Source organism: Saimiri boliviensis, chromosome 17, assembly GCF_048565385.1.
Source record: "Saimiri boliviensis isolate mSaiBol1 chromosome 17, mSaiBol1.pri, whole genome shotgun sequence".
Lineage (NCBI taxonomy): Eukaryota > Metazoa > Chordata > Mammalia > Primates > Cebidae > Saimiri > Saimiri boliviensis.
The window spans coordinates 50,965,125-50,981,878 of record NC_133465.1 but is presented as its reverse complement, the minus strand read 5'-3'; the positions used below and the strand labels follow the sequence as shown (position 1 = coordinate 50,981,878).

The 16,754-nt window shown below is 49.6% G+C and overlaps 2 protein-coding genes across 5 annotated transcripts in view; one reads left to right on the top strand and one right to left on the bottom strand.

Annotated features, from left to right (window-relative positions):
* GOSR2 (golgi SNAP receptor complex member 2) overlaps window positions 1-5,408 on the top strand; it is a 41,142-nt gene extending 35,734 nt beyond the window's left edge. For 3 of the 4 annotated variants that reach the window (XR_012514676.1, XR_012514675.1, XM_074388786.1), the window contains one exon: window positions 88-2,301. The gene's annotated coding sequence lies outside the window, so the exon portion shown is untranslated. Of the gene's footprint in view, window positions 1-87; window positions 2,302-2,543 lie in introns of those variants that run through there. The other variant, XM_074388785.1, reaches the window with a different exon arrangement.
* Window positions 5,409-14,697: 9,289 nt separating this feature from the next.
* RPRML (reprimo like) lies at window positions 14,698-15,854 on the bottom strand. Its single transcript, XM_003943613.4, has one exon. The coding sequence runs from the start codon at window positions 15,543-15,545 to the stop codon at window positions 15,183-15,185; it is 363 nt and encodes a 120-aa protein (XP_003943662.1). The 5' UTR covers window positions 15,546-15,854; the 3' UTR covers window positions 14,698-15,182.
* Window positions 15,855-16,754: the final 900 nt, after the last annotated feature.

The window sequence follows — 16,754 nt, the reverse complement described above, 5'->3', positions numbered from 1 at the left end:
AGGTAAGGGGCAAAATGTGTCAGCACTTTTTTCATACTTGTTACAAAGGCATTAAGATTTACGTTACTTTTACTGATTAATTCTTAGAAGAAGAAAGGAACCAAGTGGAGAATTGGATCATGAGATTGACATGGAACGTGACCACTGAAGCACAGCGTCACATGGAGACAAGCCCCTGGTTGTTTCTGGGGTTACCTGACAGCCGTCAGGCCTTACCACAGGAGCTTGGAGAAGCAGAGTTTTCTCCTAACTCCTCCAAGGAAGGAGACATCTCAGCTATTTTGGACGTTTCCTTCCCTACCTGGCTAAACAGCGGGTGCTTTCCCAGCCCCTTAGTACTGATTCAGGCTAACCAGATTCAGAGATGGGCAACCAGAATGCCATTTCCTGAATAATATATCTACCAAAAGACTGGTATCCAAAATATATAAAGAGCTCTCAACGCTCAACAATAAGAAAACAAGCAGCCCAACTTTAAAAAAGCAAAAGACATTTTACTAAAGAAGAATACATATGGCACCTGAGAACGTGAAAAGATGCTCAACATCATCATTCATTAGGAAAAGACAAATTAGACACACAATGAGTGCCACTACACTTGCTAGAAAGTGTACAAATACAAGTGCACACATACAAACAAAATACAGAATCTGACAATATCAGGTGCTGATGAGGACATGGAGCACCTGGAATGCTCACACATTGCTGGTGGAAATGCAAAATGAAGCAGCCACTATGAAAAACAGTTTGGCAGCGTCTTATAGTTCAGCATGCGCTTTCTATGTGACCTAGAAATCTCACTTCTAGGTATTTACCCAAGTGAAATAAAAACTTTCGTTCATGCATTCAACAAAAAACTCTACATAAAGATTTATTTGCAATCGCCAAAACAGGATACAACCCAAATATCCTTTCAACTGTGAAGACAGATTGAAAATATATACTTAAAAGCCTGTAATACATCCATCCAATGAAATATTACTACTCAGCAAGAAAAAGGAATGAGCTACTGCTGTGTGAAACAACATGGGTGCATTAAGATAAGTGTGAGAAGCCAGATGGATTTATAGTGCTCTATGTCAAAAAAGTAAATTTTACCCTAAATTTGAAATAAAAATAAAAGATATTTATATTGACTACTTTGGGGAGAGTTAGAAAACAAGGTGGATATAAAATATTAGACAAAAATAACTTGGTAGATGAAAGAGATAATTAGAATTTAAACATCTAAAGTTCTGGTTTTGTCAAGGATAAAGGTAAAGATATTGATTAATTTATTAATTTCAGACTTTGGGACAAGGATGCTTTTAAAAATAGAAGGGTAACCACTAAAAAGACAAATAAAATGCATAACTTTCAAACTAGTAGAGGATATGAAAGAAGTAAGAGGCTGGGCACGGTGGCTCACACGTGTAATCCAAGCACTTTGAAGGCCAAGGCGGGCGGATCACCTGAGGTTGGGAGTTCAAGACCAGCCTGACCAACATGGTGAAATTCCGTCTTTATTAAAAAAAGAAAGAAAGAAGTAAGAAAAGAAACATATCTGTAATCTTAGTGCTTTGGGAGGCTGAGGCAGGAGGATCTCTTGAGGCCAGGAGTTCAGGACTAGCCTTGACAACACAGTGAGACCCCATTTCTACAAAAAACAATAAAATGAAATAACTGGAACATGGTGGTGTGCATCTGTAGTCCCAGCCAGAAAGTGGATTTTATAAAGATGATCAAATAAGAAGGCAGATGATGGCAAGGTGTGGTGCTCACGCCTGTAATCCCAGCACTTTGGGAGGCCGAGGTGGGTGGATCACTTGAGGTCAGGAGTTTGAGAACAGCCTGGCCTTCATGGTGAAACCCCATCTCTACTAAAAATATAAAAATTATCTGGGTGTGGTGGCAGATGCCTGTAATCCCAGCTACTAGAGAGGCTGAGGCAGAGAATCACTTGAACCTAGGAGATGGAGGTTGCAGTGAGCCAAGATCACACCTCTGCACTCTAGCCTCGGTGACAGAGTGAGACTTGGTCTTAAAAAAAAAAAAAAAAAAAAAAGGCAGAGAATATAAAGTTGGAGATTTTGTTATAGTTTGGATACACTTCATAACAAGCACTAATCATCCTCAGTGTTCAGTTGTCACTTGAGAAAATGTAAATGCTACATCTGCTCACTGCCTGTCTTTTCTTCCAGACAAAAGAACACATGTTCTTGACAAGGGAGTGTGCCTTGTTTCTCACCCACAGTCACCACTGTAGAAGCTTGAGTTTTGGACAAGTGGGGACTGGCTGAATCTCTTTTTTTCTTTTTCTCCTTTTTTTTCTTTCTTTTTTTTCTTTTTTGTTTGTTTGTTTGTTTGTTTGGTTTGTTTGTTTTAAAGAGAATAGCATCTTGCTCTGTTGCCCAGGCTGGAGTGCAATGACAATAACAGATCAGTGTAGCCTCAAACTTCTGGGCTCAAGCAATCCTCCAGCCTCAGCCTCCCAAGCAGCTGAGACTACAGGCATGTGCCGTCACACCTAGCTAATTTTCTTATTTTTTTTTTTTTTTTTGTAGAGGGTCTCACTTTGTTGCCGAGGCTGATCTCAAACTCCTGGCGTCAAGTAATTCTCCCACCTAAGCCTCCCAAAGCGCCAGGATTACAAGTGAGGCTGAGTTGGTATGGGCTCTCCTTTCCCCGTATCCAAGGCAAGCTTCCAGGACTCTTCTGGGACCATCAGGTGTTAGGGACCATCTGTCCCTACCTCAGTTTCACAGACAAGAAAATTAAAGTCCACAGAGGAGGTGTGGCTTCATCAAAAACCCACTGAGAACGAGTGTCAGAATCAGGATAGGGCACATTGGATTCCTCCTCAAGGGCTTTCTGACCTTCAAGGCCCTTTGGATACTCCTCTCCAGCTGCAGACAGATTTCTAGGCTTCTAATGGAGGTGATCTGAGACCAGCAGCCTCTGAGAGTGCTGAAAACAGCCAGGACCTGTGGAGAACAGAACATGGCCTAGGAGCACAACAGCCAAGTGTTCAGCACCACGGACAGCTTCACCGGCCTATTACTTGGGAGGCGGGAAGTAGGGAGGCTGGTTGTCCAGCAAGACAGTGTCATGAAAGAGAGAAGAAAACATGGGAAAGATCTGAGAGACCGCCCGGTCCAGCCTCCTCGATTTGCATGGGAGGAGACCCAGGACAAGAGAGAAGTGACTTGTCCAATGTCACATAGCAAATCAGTAGAGAGCCAGAGATGGGGGCTGACAGCCTACTTCCTCACACCTCTTCAAGGCCCTCAGATACCTGGTGCCCATGACATTAGGGGCACAGCCAGACATTGATTAAGGTCTCTAAAATTAAAATCACGTCCTTGGAAATGACAAGAAAAGAAAAAAGGAGAAATCAAAGAAATGGAAAGAGCACCCGGCCCTGATGGGAAGGTCTGTGATTTGGGCTCTGACTGCAGTGCTTTGACAGGAGCTTCCTACTTTCCAAGGTGATGTGGCCTTTCAGAAACAATTTCGTTACCATGGCAACCTGATTCCATGTTTCATCTCCATGGCAATTCACTGGAGTTTTTCACCCTCTAATAAGTACATGTGTGATGGCCCATATGTGTATCCCAGAAACATTAATATAAAATCACATTTTTAGAAGTGGAGTATCTCATTATCCAAGTCTGCAGTCAGGAGAATAATAAGGCATGTTCTAGGGTGGGCAGGGCCCAGGGCATAGTGAAAGGACCCAGGGGGCAGCTCTGCCTTCTCATTGCAATTGCAAATCTGTCCCAATCTTTACAGCTCAGTGCGTCTCAGCCTCCCATGGGCACAAATGATTTCTCCTTTTCTGCATCCTCTGTAGTGCCTTGCTCATGACAAAGCCTGAATGTTGCCTGTGCTAATGAGAAGAGCTGGGGCAAGGAGAGAAGGCTGGTCATTTTGACTACAATTTCTGTGGCACCCTGGGAGTGCCCCTCCTGCTTCCCTGTCCACTGTGTCCCAGATTATGGCGCCCTGGAGCAGTTCCCAGCTTTTGTGGTGGACCTTGCTTATCTGGTCTATGGACTGTGGCCATCCCCCTCAGCCACCCAATTTCCGGGAAATCTCCATGGTTTCCGGTCCAGCCAGGGTACCCCTTCTGTTTTCTAGCAATGCTATGCCTTCTCTTTGTTCTTTGATTTTTGTGTGTGTGTTTTTGTTTTTTGTTTGTTTGTTTGTTTTTCTGAGACACGGTCTCACTTTATCACCCAGGCTGGAGTGCAGTGGTGCGATCACAGCACACTGCAGCCTGGACCTCCTGGGCTCAACTGATCCTCCCACCTTAGCCTGCCGAGTAACTGGGACTAAATTTGTTTTTTTGTGGAGACAGGGTCCACTATGTTTCCCAGGCTGGTCTTGAACTCCTGGGCTCAAGTGATCCTCCTGCCTTGGCCTCCCCAAGTGCTGGGATTACAGATGTGAGCCACCATGCCTGACTTCTGTGAATTTTCTTTAATATGTCCTGCTGTTTATAATGATGCAGAGCTGGAGTATTTAGCCCACCATCCTGACATAACCCTCTTTCTTTCTCTACTTTTGTATGGTCTATACATAACCATGTACTAATCAACTTATAGTATGTCTAATGATGGATCATTTCTCTCTTCCTCATCTTCATCATCATCACCAGTAGCAGTAGTACTATTCCATGATTGTGGGATCATCACAAAGTAAGAAGTGCTCACAAAAATGTTCTACCAGCATCTCAGATAATGAGACAGAAAAATCAAGGCATGGCTTCATTTAAAAAATATAATTGAAAGCGTGAAGTGTTCTAGCTATGTACCTTCCAAAAAAACAAACAAACTTTTTTGGAGACAGGGTCTTGCTCTGTTGCCCAGGCTACAGTGTGATGGCACGATCATGGCCCATTGTGTGACCTCTTCACACCTCTTCAAGGCCGTCAGATACATCATCCTTATGACTTTTTTTTTTCTTTTTTTGAGACGGAGTCTCTGTTGCCCGGGCTGGAGTGCAGGGGTGCAATCTTGGCTCATTGCCATCTCCGACTCCCTGGTTCAGGCGAGTCTCTTGCCTCAGCCTCCTGAGTAGCTGGGATTACAGGCACTCACCACCATGCCCAGCTACTTTTTTTTTTTTTTTTTTTTTTTGCATTTTTAGTAGAGATGGGGTTGTGAGCCACCGTGCCCAGCCTCCTTATGACTTATTTAGTGGCACAGCCTCGACCTGCTGGGCTTCAGCAATCCTCCCACCTCAGCCTCCAGGGTACCTGAAAGTACAGGTGCACCCCACCACACCAGCTAATTTTTTATATTTTTTGTACAGACGAGGGCTTACAGTGTTGCCCAGTCTGGACTCAAACTCCTGAGCTCAAGAGATCCTCCTGTATCAGCCTCCGAAAGTGCTGGGATTATAGGTATGAGCCACCGCACCTGACCTGCAAATACCTTTTGAACTCAGACTTGGATTTGAACTCTGGTTCTATCCATTATTCGCTGTGGTTTCAGATCAGTGACCTAAGCAATCTGAGCCTTGTTTCATTAAGTGGAGATGACAGCGGCATCTGCCTTGCAGGAATTATTTGATGTGGGTGATGAGAAAAATCAGAAAGAATTATGAAAAGTGCTTCATTCCATTCCTGGCATGTGAACAGCCCTCTCTAAATGGCCATTATGCTTATTAGCACCTCAAAGGGAAATTGTTTCCATGAAATTGTATTTGAATCTGACTAGAGAGAGTGCTCACCCTCCTCCTTTTGCTTATTTGGTTAAATATCTTTGATTTCTGTGATGTGTGAAGTCCCTTGAAAGCAGGGCTGTGTGTTCAACAACGGTTTGTGGCCTTCCAGCCATGAATTGTGCTGGGTGCTGTGGGACATACAAACACAGGGAAGACAGTTCTGGTTCTCATGGGAAGTGTTGTGGGGAAGATGGGCGTGAGAACCTAACCATAGCAGGATGCAGAGTAAGACCCGCGCCATGCACTGCGGCCATGTTGCCTGCTGGTGTGGAGTGTGACTTCAGACACTGGTCTGCCTGGCTCTGGATCCCAGCTATGCCACTTACTGGCTGCACGACCTCAAACAAGTCTCTTAACCTTGCTGGGCGTCAGTTTCCTCAAATGTAAAGAATGGTAACAGAAGCCTCCTCCTAGGAGAGTTAATACATGAACAGAGTCTGACACATAGAAAGGCTCAATCAGCATTAGCTGTCATTACCAAGATGCACAAGATTGTGTGGAGGAGATACGTGAGAAACTATTATGATTCTGTTTCATGGGTGAGGTTGTACTTGAGCTTGACCTTGGAGGATAAGTGGTCCTCAAAGGGCAGAAGAGAAGAGAGGCATTTAGGGGAAGCAGAGCAGCAGGAACAGAGGCATGGAGTGTGAATTCTGCAGCGTTCTGTAGGTAGAGCATGGAGGCTGGATCACAGGAACATGGAGAGAAATATCGGGAAATGGACTGGTGCAGAAGGTTTAGCACAGACCCCAGGAGGTCTTGAACACTGGCTTAAGCATTTAGACAGTTCTATAGACAACAGAGACCCACTGCAGGCTACTGGAGAGAAGCAACGTGGTGCCACCTGTGTACTAGGCAAATCACCTTGATGGCAGTGAAGGAGGGATAAGGAAAGAGGGAGGTAGGGGGCACAGAGAATGTTTGGGGGCTGTAGCACAGCCCAGGCAAAAACGTTAAGGGCTTAAGCAGGGAGGTGATCAAGAGGGAGAGCCGCATTGAACACGGAATTTGCCAGGCTTGGTGAAGGAGTCAGACATGGTTTCCCACCAGGTGGCTGGAAAGATGACAGTGGCAGTGCTCTTACAGAATCGGGGCCCCAGGAAGAGGACCATCCTGGGATAGAGGGCTTCTTCAGCTTGGGGCATACAGCATGGCCCAATGCAGACCCCTGTATGTCCCTCACTGCTGTTCCTTCTCTTCAGCTCCGACAAGCCCAATAGAGCACCCTGTACCAGTCAGGTGCTCAGTGAATACCCCTGAGTGAGAAACCAGGCGGAAGGAGGCGTCCAGAGACCTCCCCCCTCCAACTGCCTCCATTCCAGACTCAGCCTCTTCTTCTCCCTCCCCACTGTGGACACCCCTGAAGCTCTCCTCTTGTTTCTGAATCATCAGGGAAAAAAAATGCCCCGGGGCCGGGCGCGGTGGCTCAAGCCTGTAATCCCAGCATTTTGGGAGGCCGAGGTGGGTGGATCACGAGGTCAAGAGATCGAGACCATCCTGGTCAACATGGTGAAACCCCGTCTCTACTAAAAATACAAAAAAAAACTAGCTGGGCGTGGTGGCGCGTGCCTGTAATCCCAGCTACTCAGGAGGCTGAGGCAGGAGAATTGCCTGAGCCCAGGAGGCGGAGGTTGCGGTGAGCCGAGATCGTGCCATTGCACTCCAGCCTGGGTAACAAGAGCGAAACTCCATCTCAAAAAAAAAAAAATGCCCCAACTCTGTCTCACAGCACTGCATCCTTTCTCTGCCCCAGCCCAACAAATGTGTGACTCATTCCCATGCTTACATCCTAAAGCCCTGCCTGGGGTGTCCCTCCATGCGGGGACCACTGGAGCAACAGAAACTATCACCATCATGCCGGGCGCGGTGGCTCAAGCCTGTAATCCCAGCACTTTGGGAGGCCGAGGCGGGTGGATCACGAGGTCGAGAGTTCGAGACCATCCTGGTCAACATGGTGAAACCCCGTCTCTACTAAAAATACAAAAAATTAACTGGGCGTGGTGGCGTGTGCCTGTAATCCCAGCTACTCAGGAGGCTGAGGCAGGAGAATTGCCTGAACCCAGGAGGCGGAGGTTGCGGTGAGCCAAGATCGCGCCATTGCACTCCAGTCTGGGTAACAAGAGCGAAACTCCGTCTCAAAAAAAAAAAAAGAAAAAAAAACTGGGTGCAGGCCTGAGAAGGATGGCACATATGGATATTAGTTCCTGGCACGAACCTCTATCACCATACACAGGTAAGAGAAAAAACAGTATCACAGTATATGTTCAAAATTGTGCATATGCTAGACTAACATGTTCTGCAGAAAAAAAAATCTCAAACCTAATTCTATCGATCCCCTAAAATATGAAACGCTGCATGTCAAAGGATTAATAGTGATTTCTTCTAGTTGAAGTAATACGGCTACTTTTTGCCAATATTTTTCTTCTGTCGCTATGTTAATTACTTGTATCATTGCTTTAAAAAAACAGTCTGAGTGTGGTGGCTCATGCCTGTAATCCAAGCGCTTTAGAAGGTTGATGCAGGTCAGGAGTTTGAGGCCAGCCTGGCCAACATGGTGAAACCCCGTCTCTACTAAAAGACAAAAATTAGCCGGGCGTGGTGGTGGGCGCCTATAATCTCAGCTACTTGGGAGGCTGAGGCAGGAAAATCTCTTGAACCTAGGAGGTGGAGGTTGCAGTGAGCAGAGATCATACCACTGCACTCAAGCCTGGGAGACAGAGTGAGACTCCATCTCAAAATAAATAAATATAAAATTAAATAAATTAATTAAAAAGGAAAAATATAATAGGGTTGCACTCCGTGGCTTCTGCAATCTCTTTTGAGCTGACAGTCAAGGTACCGGCATGGCTTGGCTCCTCCAGTGCTGGGTTGGGGGCTCTGCGACTCAGCGCACCACCCTGGCCTGGCCTAACTACATCCTTTGCTGACCTTGAACCCCACACAGATCCTGGCAGAGCTGCATGGCTCCATGAATACATGTATGCACTTAATTCACTGTGTTACCAGGAGCTTTCCATGCACTTTCTCACTTAAACTTCCCAATGATCTAGAGAGCTCAGCTAGAGCATCTCGCTTTACAGATGAAGAAACAGGCCTTGGGGAGTGAAGCAACTTTTTCTGATGGCTAGGAAGTGTACAGGGAAGTCCCGCACCCAGACCTGCCTGAATCAAAGACTTGTCTCTTATGCCTCAAGCTCTGCGGCTCTGCGCACACCTCACCAGGCCTGTTTCTTCATCTGTGAAGCGAGGTGCTCTAGCTGAACTCTCTAGGTCGTTAGGAAGTTTAAGCGAGAAAGTGCATGGAAAGCTCCTGGTAACACAGTGAATTAAGTGCATACATGTAATCATGGAGCTATGCAGCTCTGCCAGGATCTGTGTGGGGTTCAAGGCCACTCATCTAACCTGTTTTTGTTCTGTGTGCTGGGCCACACCTGTTAGGCACCTCTCCCTCCCCGGCGAGGGTGAAGCTTTCGGAAGTAGAGAGAAAGGTGGGGTCCAGGGTCCGGCTCTGGGGAAGGGTCACACTTACAGCTGGGCCTTGAGTTTGTGGGATGGGCAGAGGGCACAGGGCACATGTAGTGGGGAGAGACCTTCCCAAGACAGGGAACTGTCTCAACCAGAATCACCCTCAGTGTTGCTGCTTCCCTGCTTTATTTTCCTATAGAGACACCCAGAGGCGACAGCCTACTGTGGTGGGACCAGGCTGTGTGTTGATAGAACCGTGGGGCTGGGCTGGGGCAGGAGACGAGACCCTGGCTTCCTGCTTTGCTTCTCCTGCCACCCGCTTCTTCCTCCTCTCTTGCCTTCTCCGTCCCTCCCATCTTCTCCCTGCTCTCCTTTCATATTCTTCTTTTCCCCTCCTTCTCCTCCTCCTCCTCTCCCTCCTTCCTTCCTTTCCAGTCCAGCTGTAACGGGAAGAAGTCCCTGTAAGGAGCTCTGGCTCTTGGCCAAGGTGGAAGGAGGACCTGGAACAGGAAAGGATCCCCGCAAAGGGATTAGGGTTGCACACTGGGCCCCCCAAACCCTTGCTGAACCCCAGCTTTGGAGCACAAGGTGGAATCCAGGTCTGGCAGCTTCCCACAGTCTGGCCCAGCTCACAGGGAACCAGCAGTCCGCGCAATGTGACCGTTGGTGACGGATGTTGGCCTCTGCCCATCTGGCTGCATCACTGTCAACATGCAGGTTCCGTGTCCTGGGCTTTCTGCCCAGACACTCCCCTGCAAAGCCGGCCCCAGGAGAAATCCAGGATTACAGCTGGTCTGCAGCCCCAAACCCTGTACCCCACTGACTGGCGTTGGCTACCCAAAAAGAAATAATTGAGGCACAGAGAATGGCAGCACTAAATCTCCCGTGTGGATGGTCATCTCTGCAGTCATGTTAGCATCGCGAGGGCAGAGCCTGAGTTGCCTTCATCTCTGCAACCTCCTTAGAACCCAGCGCTAGGAGAGTGACATAGGACACACCTAATAAATACTGGCACTGACATGCAAACCCAGGTCTCGTACGTCAAGGTTATTAGGTATGTATAACTTCTCATAGTGTCAGCTCTAACTTGGCCAGGTGAGAAAGTGTCGAATAAAAAGGACTTAAGTGGGATTTCCGAGTAGCATCCTTTGAATCTGTACTCAAGGAGTCCTGCTTGGGAATCCCACTTAAGTTCTTTTTATTTAAATGTGTGTGTGTGCATGCGTGCAACACACATGTGTACATGTATGCCTTTCCCTCAAAACTGGAATGCTAGATGCGGGCCACGTCTGCTGCACCCGCCACCTTGCTTCATTCTTTCCCTCTGAAGCCACCCGCAATGCTCAAGGCTTCTATCTACTACTGAGTTGGGGTCTGGGGAGGATGACCCCCAGCAACCACAGCCGTGCACTGAGTGAACTTGGCCTAGACAAGCAAGTGGGAAAGTAAGTGGATGTGGTGACATAAGCCCTCCCTACTGTCCCCGTTCTAGGGGACATGTTGCTAGTAAGGGCACAGCTGACCCCAGAAGTACCATCCCCAACTCAGAGGACAGGATGTGAAGGGTTTGACCTAGGCCTGGAGACACATGGAACTAGCTACCTGGGGAGCGAAGCAAGTGCCCGGGTTTCGGGGGCTGCAGGCCAGGGCAGACTCTAGGTCTGCCATCCCTTGTTCCCCCAGTACCTGGCACAGTGGCTAGCCCACAGGAGAGTCACAGTAGACACTGGTGGAATGAATGAACAGTAAACAGAACCTTAATTTCCTCTCCTGTAAACAGGAAATTAAAGGAACATCTGCTCCTCTTACCAATGTGTTGTGGGGAGCAAAGGAGGTCACCTCGAGTGAAACTGGTTTGAATCCCAGCTCCACCCCTTTCTAGCTGCCTGACCTCAAGCAACCTCTGGAGCCTCAGTTTCCTCATCTGTACAATGGAAGCAGTGACAAAACCTTCTTCATGGGGTAGGGGAAGCTCAGTGCTTGGCATATTAGGCATTCGCTGCTATTTTCATCATGTTTACGAAAGTGCTTTGAAAATTGCAAATGTTTGGGAATCCATTTCTGAGAACCAAACGTACTTTAGGGAAAGAGTTCATACAATAAATAAAACTAACAATAATCCTCATTGTCCTTATTGAGTGTCTACTAAACACCAGGCATTGTGCCGGCTTCTTTAAACACATCACATCGTGAAAGCTGTGGGTCCCCTATTGCTCCTGTTTTGTAGGTGAGGAAACTGAGGCACAGAGAGCTTAAGCTACTTCCCCAGAGTTATAGAGCTAGGAAGCAGTGCAGCCAGGATTTTGAAGACCAGGATCCCAGGCCTTCTTTCTTGGGAACCCAAGACCCTCTGAGATTTACCGTGCATCCTGGGAAGAGCTGTCAATGGACAGCAGTTACAGGTGAGTGGGGCTGTCTAGAACTAGGCGCCTTCTTTATCCTCCACCCTGATGGCTCAGGATTCTGATCTGTCTGGCTCTGTGCCGGACTGTTCCTCATTCACTTTACCTTATGTACCTCAGTGTTCCCACCCCGGCCCTAAGGTTTATATAAGGCAGCCCAGTAAACACCCTGCGAGCCTCAGGACTCCCGGGGAGAACTAGGATGATCTACAAATGCGACCTCTCACCCTCACCCCTTCTCAGGACCCCACTCCTGCTGGCTGTTTTCCTCCTGAGGCCTGAGCTGCCTGTGCCTGTGTGTGAGCCTCATGTGTGAGCATACACTCACGCCATGTGCCCACGTGTACACACTTGTACACCACAGGGGACCCAAACACATGTTAGTACACCCGTGTCTTCACCACCTTTTCTTTTTTTTTGAGATGGAGTGTCACTCTGTTGCCCAGGCTGGAGTGCAGTGGCGCAAACTTGGCTCACAGCAACCCTCACCGCCCAGGTTCAAGCAATTCTGCAACTCTCCTGCCTTAGCTTCCCAAGTAGCTGCAATTACAGGTGCCTGCCACCATGCCTGGCTAATTTTTTTTTTTTTTTTTTTTTTTTTTTTTTTTTTTTTTTTTTTTAGTAGAGATGGGGTTTCACCATGCTGACCAGGCTGGTCTTGAACTCCTGAGCTCAGGTGATCTGCCTGCCTTGGCCTCCCAAAGTGCTGGGATCACAGGTGTGCACCACCACACCCGGCCACTATCTGTTTTTAAAACAGAGGGAAAATCCTGCAAAGCTTCCCCACTAAGGCTTTCCTTTTTAGCAAATTCAAAACAGTTAACTTTCCTTTGACAAGGAGCTATGACAGAAAGAAAGAAAAATTATAAAAGTTTTTTTTTTTAAATTTCTCTGAGCATGGTGGCTCATCCCTGTAATCCCAGCACTTTGGGAGGCCAAGACAGGTAGATCACCTGAGCTCAGGAGTTCAAGACCAGCCTGGCCAACATGGCAAAACCCAGTCTCTACTAAAAATAATTTTTTTTTTTTTTTTTTTTTTTTTGAAACGGAGTTTCACTCTTGTTACCCAGGCTGGAGTGCAATGGCGCGATCTCGGCTCACCGCAACCTCCGCCTCCTGGGTTCAGGCAATTCTCCTGCCTCAGCCTCCTGAGTAGCTGGGATTACAGGCAGGCACCACCATGCCCAGCTAATTTTTTGTATTTTTAGTAGAGATGGGGTTTCACCATGTTGACCAGGATGGTCTCGATCTCTTGACCTCGTGATCCACCTGCCTCGGCCTCCCAAAGTGCTGGGATTACAGGTGTGAGCCACTGCGCTGGGCTAAAAATAATTTTTAAAAAATTAGCTGGGCATAGTGGTGGGAACCTGTAATCCCAGCTACTCAGGAGGCAGAGGCAGGAGAATCACTTGAACCGGGGAGGCAGAGGTTATAGTGAGCCTATATAACGCCACTGCACTCCAGCCTGGGCAACAGAGCAAGACTCTGTCTGAATTTAAAAAAAAAAAAAAATTTAATTTGACTCTTGACTCATTCTCTTCTCGCCCCAATCACATTTAGTAGCAGACCCATTTTATTGGAGGAGAGTTCTCGTAGTGTTCGCAATAACTTGGCAAGATGGAAAAGTGTGTAAGCCTGTGTTCTTTCTGAAACCATTTTCTGGTCATTCTCATTTTATGAGAATGCCTGTAGCTGCCTGAGCTGCATTCCCCAAGCCACTGGGGGCAGCTCAGGCTCCAGATGACTGCACCACCTACACGATGAAGCCACTTATCCAGGCTGCCTGAGTCACTGAAGGCTGCTATCCCCAGATCAGGCTGGACTTCCTGCGAGTCACACCAAACCATCAACAGAACAGTTTCCACATTTGGGGTTTTGCCCCTAGAGACTTTACAAAGAGCCTCAGTTCCTGGCCTCACTGGCCTGGCCCGGCCTAACTTCTCTCAGGTCTGAGACTGGAACGACCAGGGTGGGGAGATGGGGCACATCCTGGTCATGATGATTCTGACTGCACAGGAGCACTTGGGAGCCAGGACGACTCTGGATCCTTCATAGCCAGGGACCATCTGTGCTTTTGAGATAACACCCCCAAACCTGTGCCAAGCCTCTCCCTAATGAAACTAGTGCCAAAGACACGAGATGGCATTTCCTTCGAGTCTCTTAGCTAAAACCAGCTAAGACTTCAGCCACCTTCCTCCTTGTTCTTCTTCACTTCCACCCATAGCAAAAGAGAAGAGAGGCATCCAGAGCCTCTCCCCAACCAAGTCTTCCAAGAACCACTGGAGTGGGGTTGGCACTAGGGCTAAGGTTGGGGTAGTGAGACAGGCCAGAAAGCCCCGTCTTTTCTTTTCCAGTGTCCTCAGGTCCCCCTGTCCCCACTTCCAGAGAGCAGAGCTGCCCTCTCCCTGTCTGCCAGGGAGTATCCAGTTCTTGCTGCCCCACACTGCTGCAGGAAGTTAGCACCTGCAGGAGACAAGTGTTTCTGGACAGCTGGGGCATCCTGCAATGGGAGGATCCAAGTCCCCTGCAGGTTACTGCGCTTGGAGGCCATTTTCTCCACTTCATGATAAACATCCTGGGACTTCATCACCACAAAGCTGCCACCCCACCACCACCACCACCACCAGTGGATGCAAAGAGGGGGTTTCTTCCCAGCCTACTTCATCCTGCCTGCTATAAGGGTAGAGACAAAGCAAGCTCTTAGAAGGGGCTTTTGGCTTTACAATGAGAATTTTAACTAGAGCTAGTTTTCCCCCTCTGCCAAATTGAATTCCTTGTTCACTGCCCTGATCTATTAATTTTCCTGTTTTCTCCATTTTGGACTCAGCTCACTGATTTTGTTTCATCTCATAGAAGACTCAAATATCCAGTGATTTAATTAACCTCACCAGCTGTCTGGCTGTCCCAGAGGACGTGCCTTCTCCGCCGCTGGCCTTAGAAAACGATTCCCTTTCCCTTTCCTCTCTCTGGCCTCCGCGTGGAGCCCCAGGTTCCCTGACCTGCAGTCGGCTCCCCAGCCAAGCGTCCACGCAGGGGCTGGATGTCTCCCAAGGGGCTCAAAGTGTCCGCCAGAAGGGTACAGGCCCTCCGCCGCCCAACACACACACCCCACAGGCACGGATGGGAAGCTGCCCGAAGCCCTACGGCTGCAGTTTTATTACAAGATTTCTTTCCAAACGCAAAATCAGGCCAAGAAGCTCAGCGACTCTGACGCTTCACATCATCCCCACTCTCCCTGCACCCTGCTCCCAACCCACCCGCACCAACGTACACACAAAACTCCCACGCGAGCGACCGCAGCCCCAAATGGCATCCCTGTATCCACCCCCATCCTGGCCCGAATGTCTTAAAAACAACAAAAAACCTGGTAAGAACCCTCGCCCCCTACTCTCCCATCCCGCAACGGTGCAGCGTACACAGGACCAAGCCGGCGTCCAAGTCCCTTCCCGCGCCCCCGCCGAGAGTCTCGCCGCGTCCCTGCCAGGACTCCCCAGGCACGTCGCTGCCTGCTCGGAGGCGGCGGCAGAGCGCGGAGAGCAGGGCGAGGGTCCAGGTCTCCTGGGTCCTTCTTGCAGTCGCGCTGGCGAGGGCGGGCCCAGATGGCGCTCAGTACAGCCCCAGGATGGCGGCGCCCACGTCCTTGGAGGGCCGGCGCTCCTGCACCAGAAAGTTGATCATGCTCTCGGACTTGATGAGCAGGTTGCAGCCCAGGAAGAAGACGCCGAAGACCACGGTAAGCGACAGCACGCAGAGCACGGCGATCTGCGCCACGCGCGACACCCACAGGCTGCGCTCGTCGGGCGCCAGCCCCGCTGGGACCCCGTCGCTGGCGGCCAGCGGTGCGCCTCCGGGGCAACAGCCCAGCCACGTGCCCAGGCCGTGGCTGCGGTTCCCCAGGGCGGCCCCGGCGCCGCCGCCCACGCCGCCCACCTCCTCCAAGCCGCTGTGGTTCAGGAAGGTCACGTTCATCGCCGCGCACGCAGCGCCGGGGGTCTCGGCGCGCAGTCCCGTGCGCACTGGGCTGCTCGCCGGCGTCCGCGCTCTCGGGGAAGCTCCAGGCGCCTCCGACCAGCTCCTGCGGTGCAGGGAAGGGACGAAGGCGGGAGGCTGCCCGCGCGATGGCACCTCTCGGGCAGCCTACCCCTGGGCACCGGGCGGGAAGCGGCCGCCAAGAGGAGCGAGCAACAGGCGGTGCGGGAGCTGGAGCCGGAGAACCGAGTGCGCGTCGCGGTCGCCCGCCGGGTTCCTCGCGCGCTTGGCCGCCCCTCCCCTAGCAACGGCCCGGCCCCGCCCCGCCGGTCTCCCCGCGGCGTCTCCGGGGGGCGGGAATCCCGCCGCGGGCGCAGCCTCTCTGGAGTCCCGGGGCTGGAGGAGGTCGGGAGATCGGACAGCCTCTGTCCTACGGCCGGCGAAACTCCACCGGCTCCTGGCACCCGGTGTCCGATATGCGCTAGGAAACCTCCCCAAGGTGCCCGTTCCAGGATTTGATACCCTTAGCAGTGAAGTTATTCGGGAAGTCTGCCCTGACTCTTCTGTCGTTATTTAAGCCCTTGTAAGCCTTGCTAGACCTCAGAGGAGTCGCCGGGACCCCTGGCGCTGCCCACCCCACCGGCCCCGGGTCTCCTGGGCGGTCCCGCCTCCCAGCTTTCCCGGGGTGAAAGCTGTCGCGATGAGGCGGGCTCTCGGCTTCCTTCCCTGCTCCTTCCCCTCAACTCGGTCCCATTTACTTTTTTTTTAATTAAAAAATAAATTGCTGGGTTTTTTTCCTTTCCTTTTTACACAAACGTAGTCATTGTAGACTATTTAGAAAAAATGAAAAAGTTCTAAAATCTTATAATCTGGCTTCATAGAGAATGTCGATGTTGTCACCCGGGTATAAACTCCTCCAGATAAGAGAAATTGGGATGTACTGTTCCTGCTTACTGCCTCGTTAACCTTTCGTCACTTAACAGTGTAACTTTCCATAGCGATGGTCAGCTACAACTACAGCTCTGAAAAATTGGAGGGTTTATTAAAACCCAGATTGCTTCCACCTCCTGCCCTCAACAGCTCCCACATGATGCACAAACTACTGATCTACAACATCATTTGTAGTAAAGGAATGGCATTTTAAGGTATGGACCACTGCAATTTATTTCACCGTTTCCCCTTGTATGTCTATTTCCTTCTTCCTCTTTC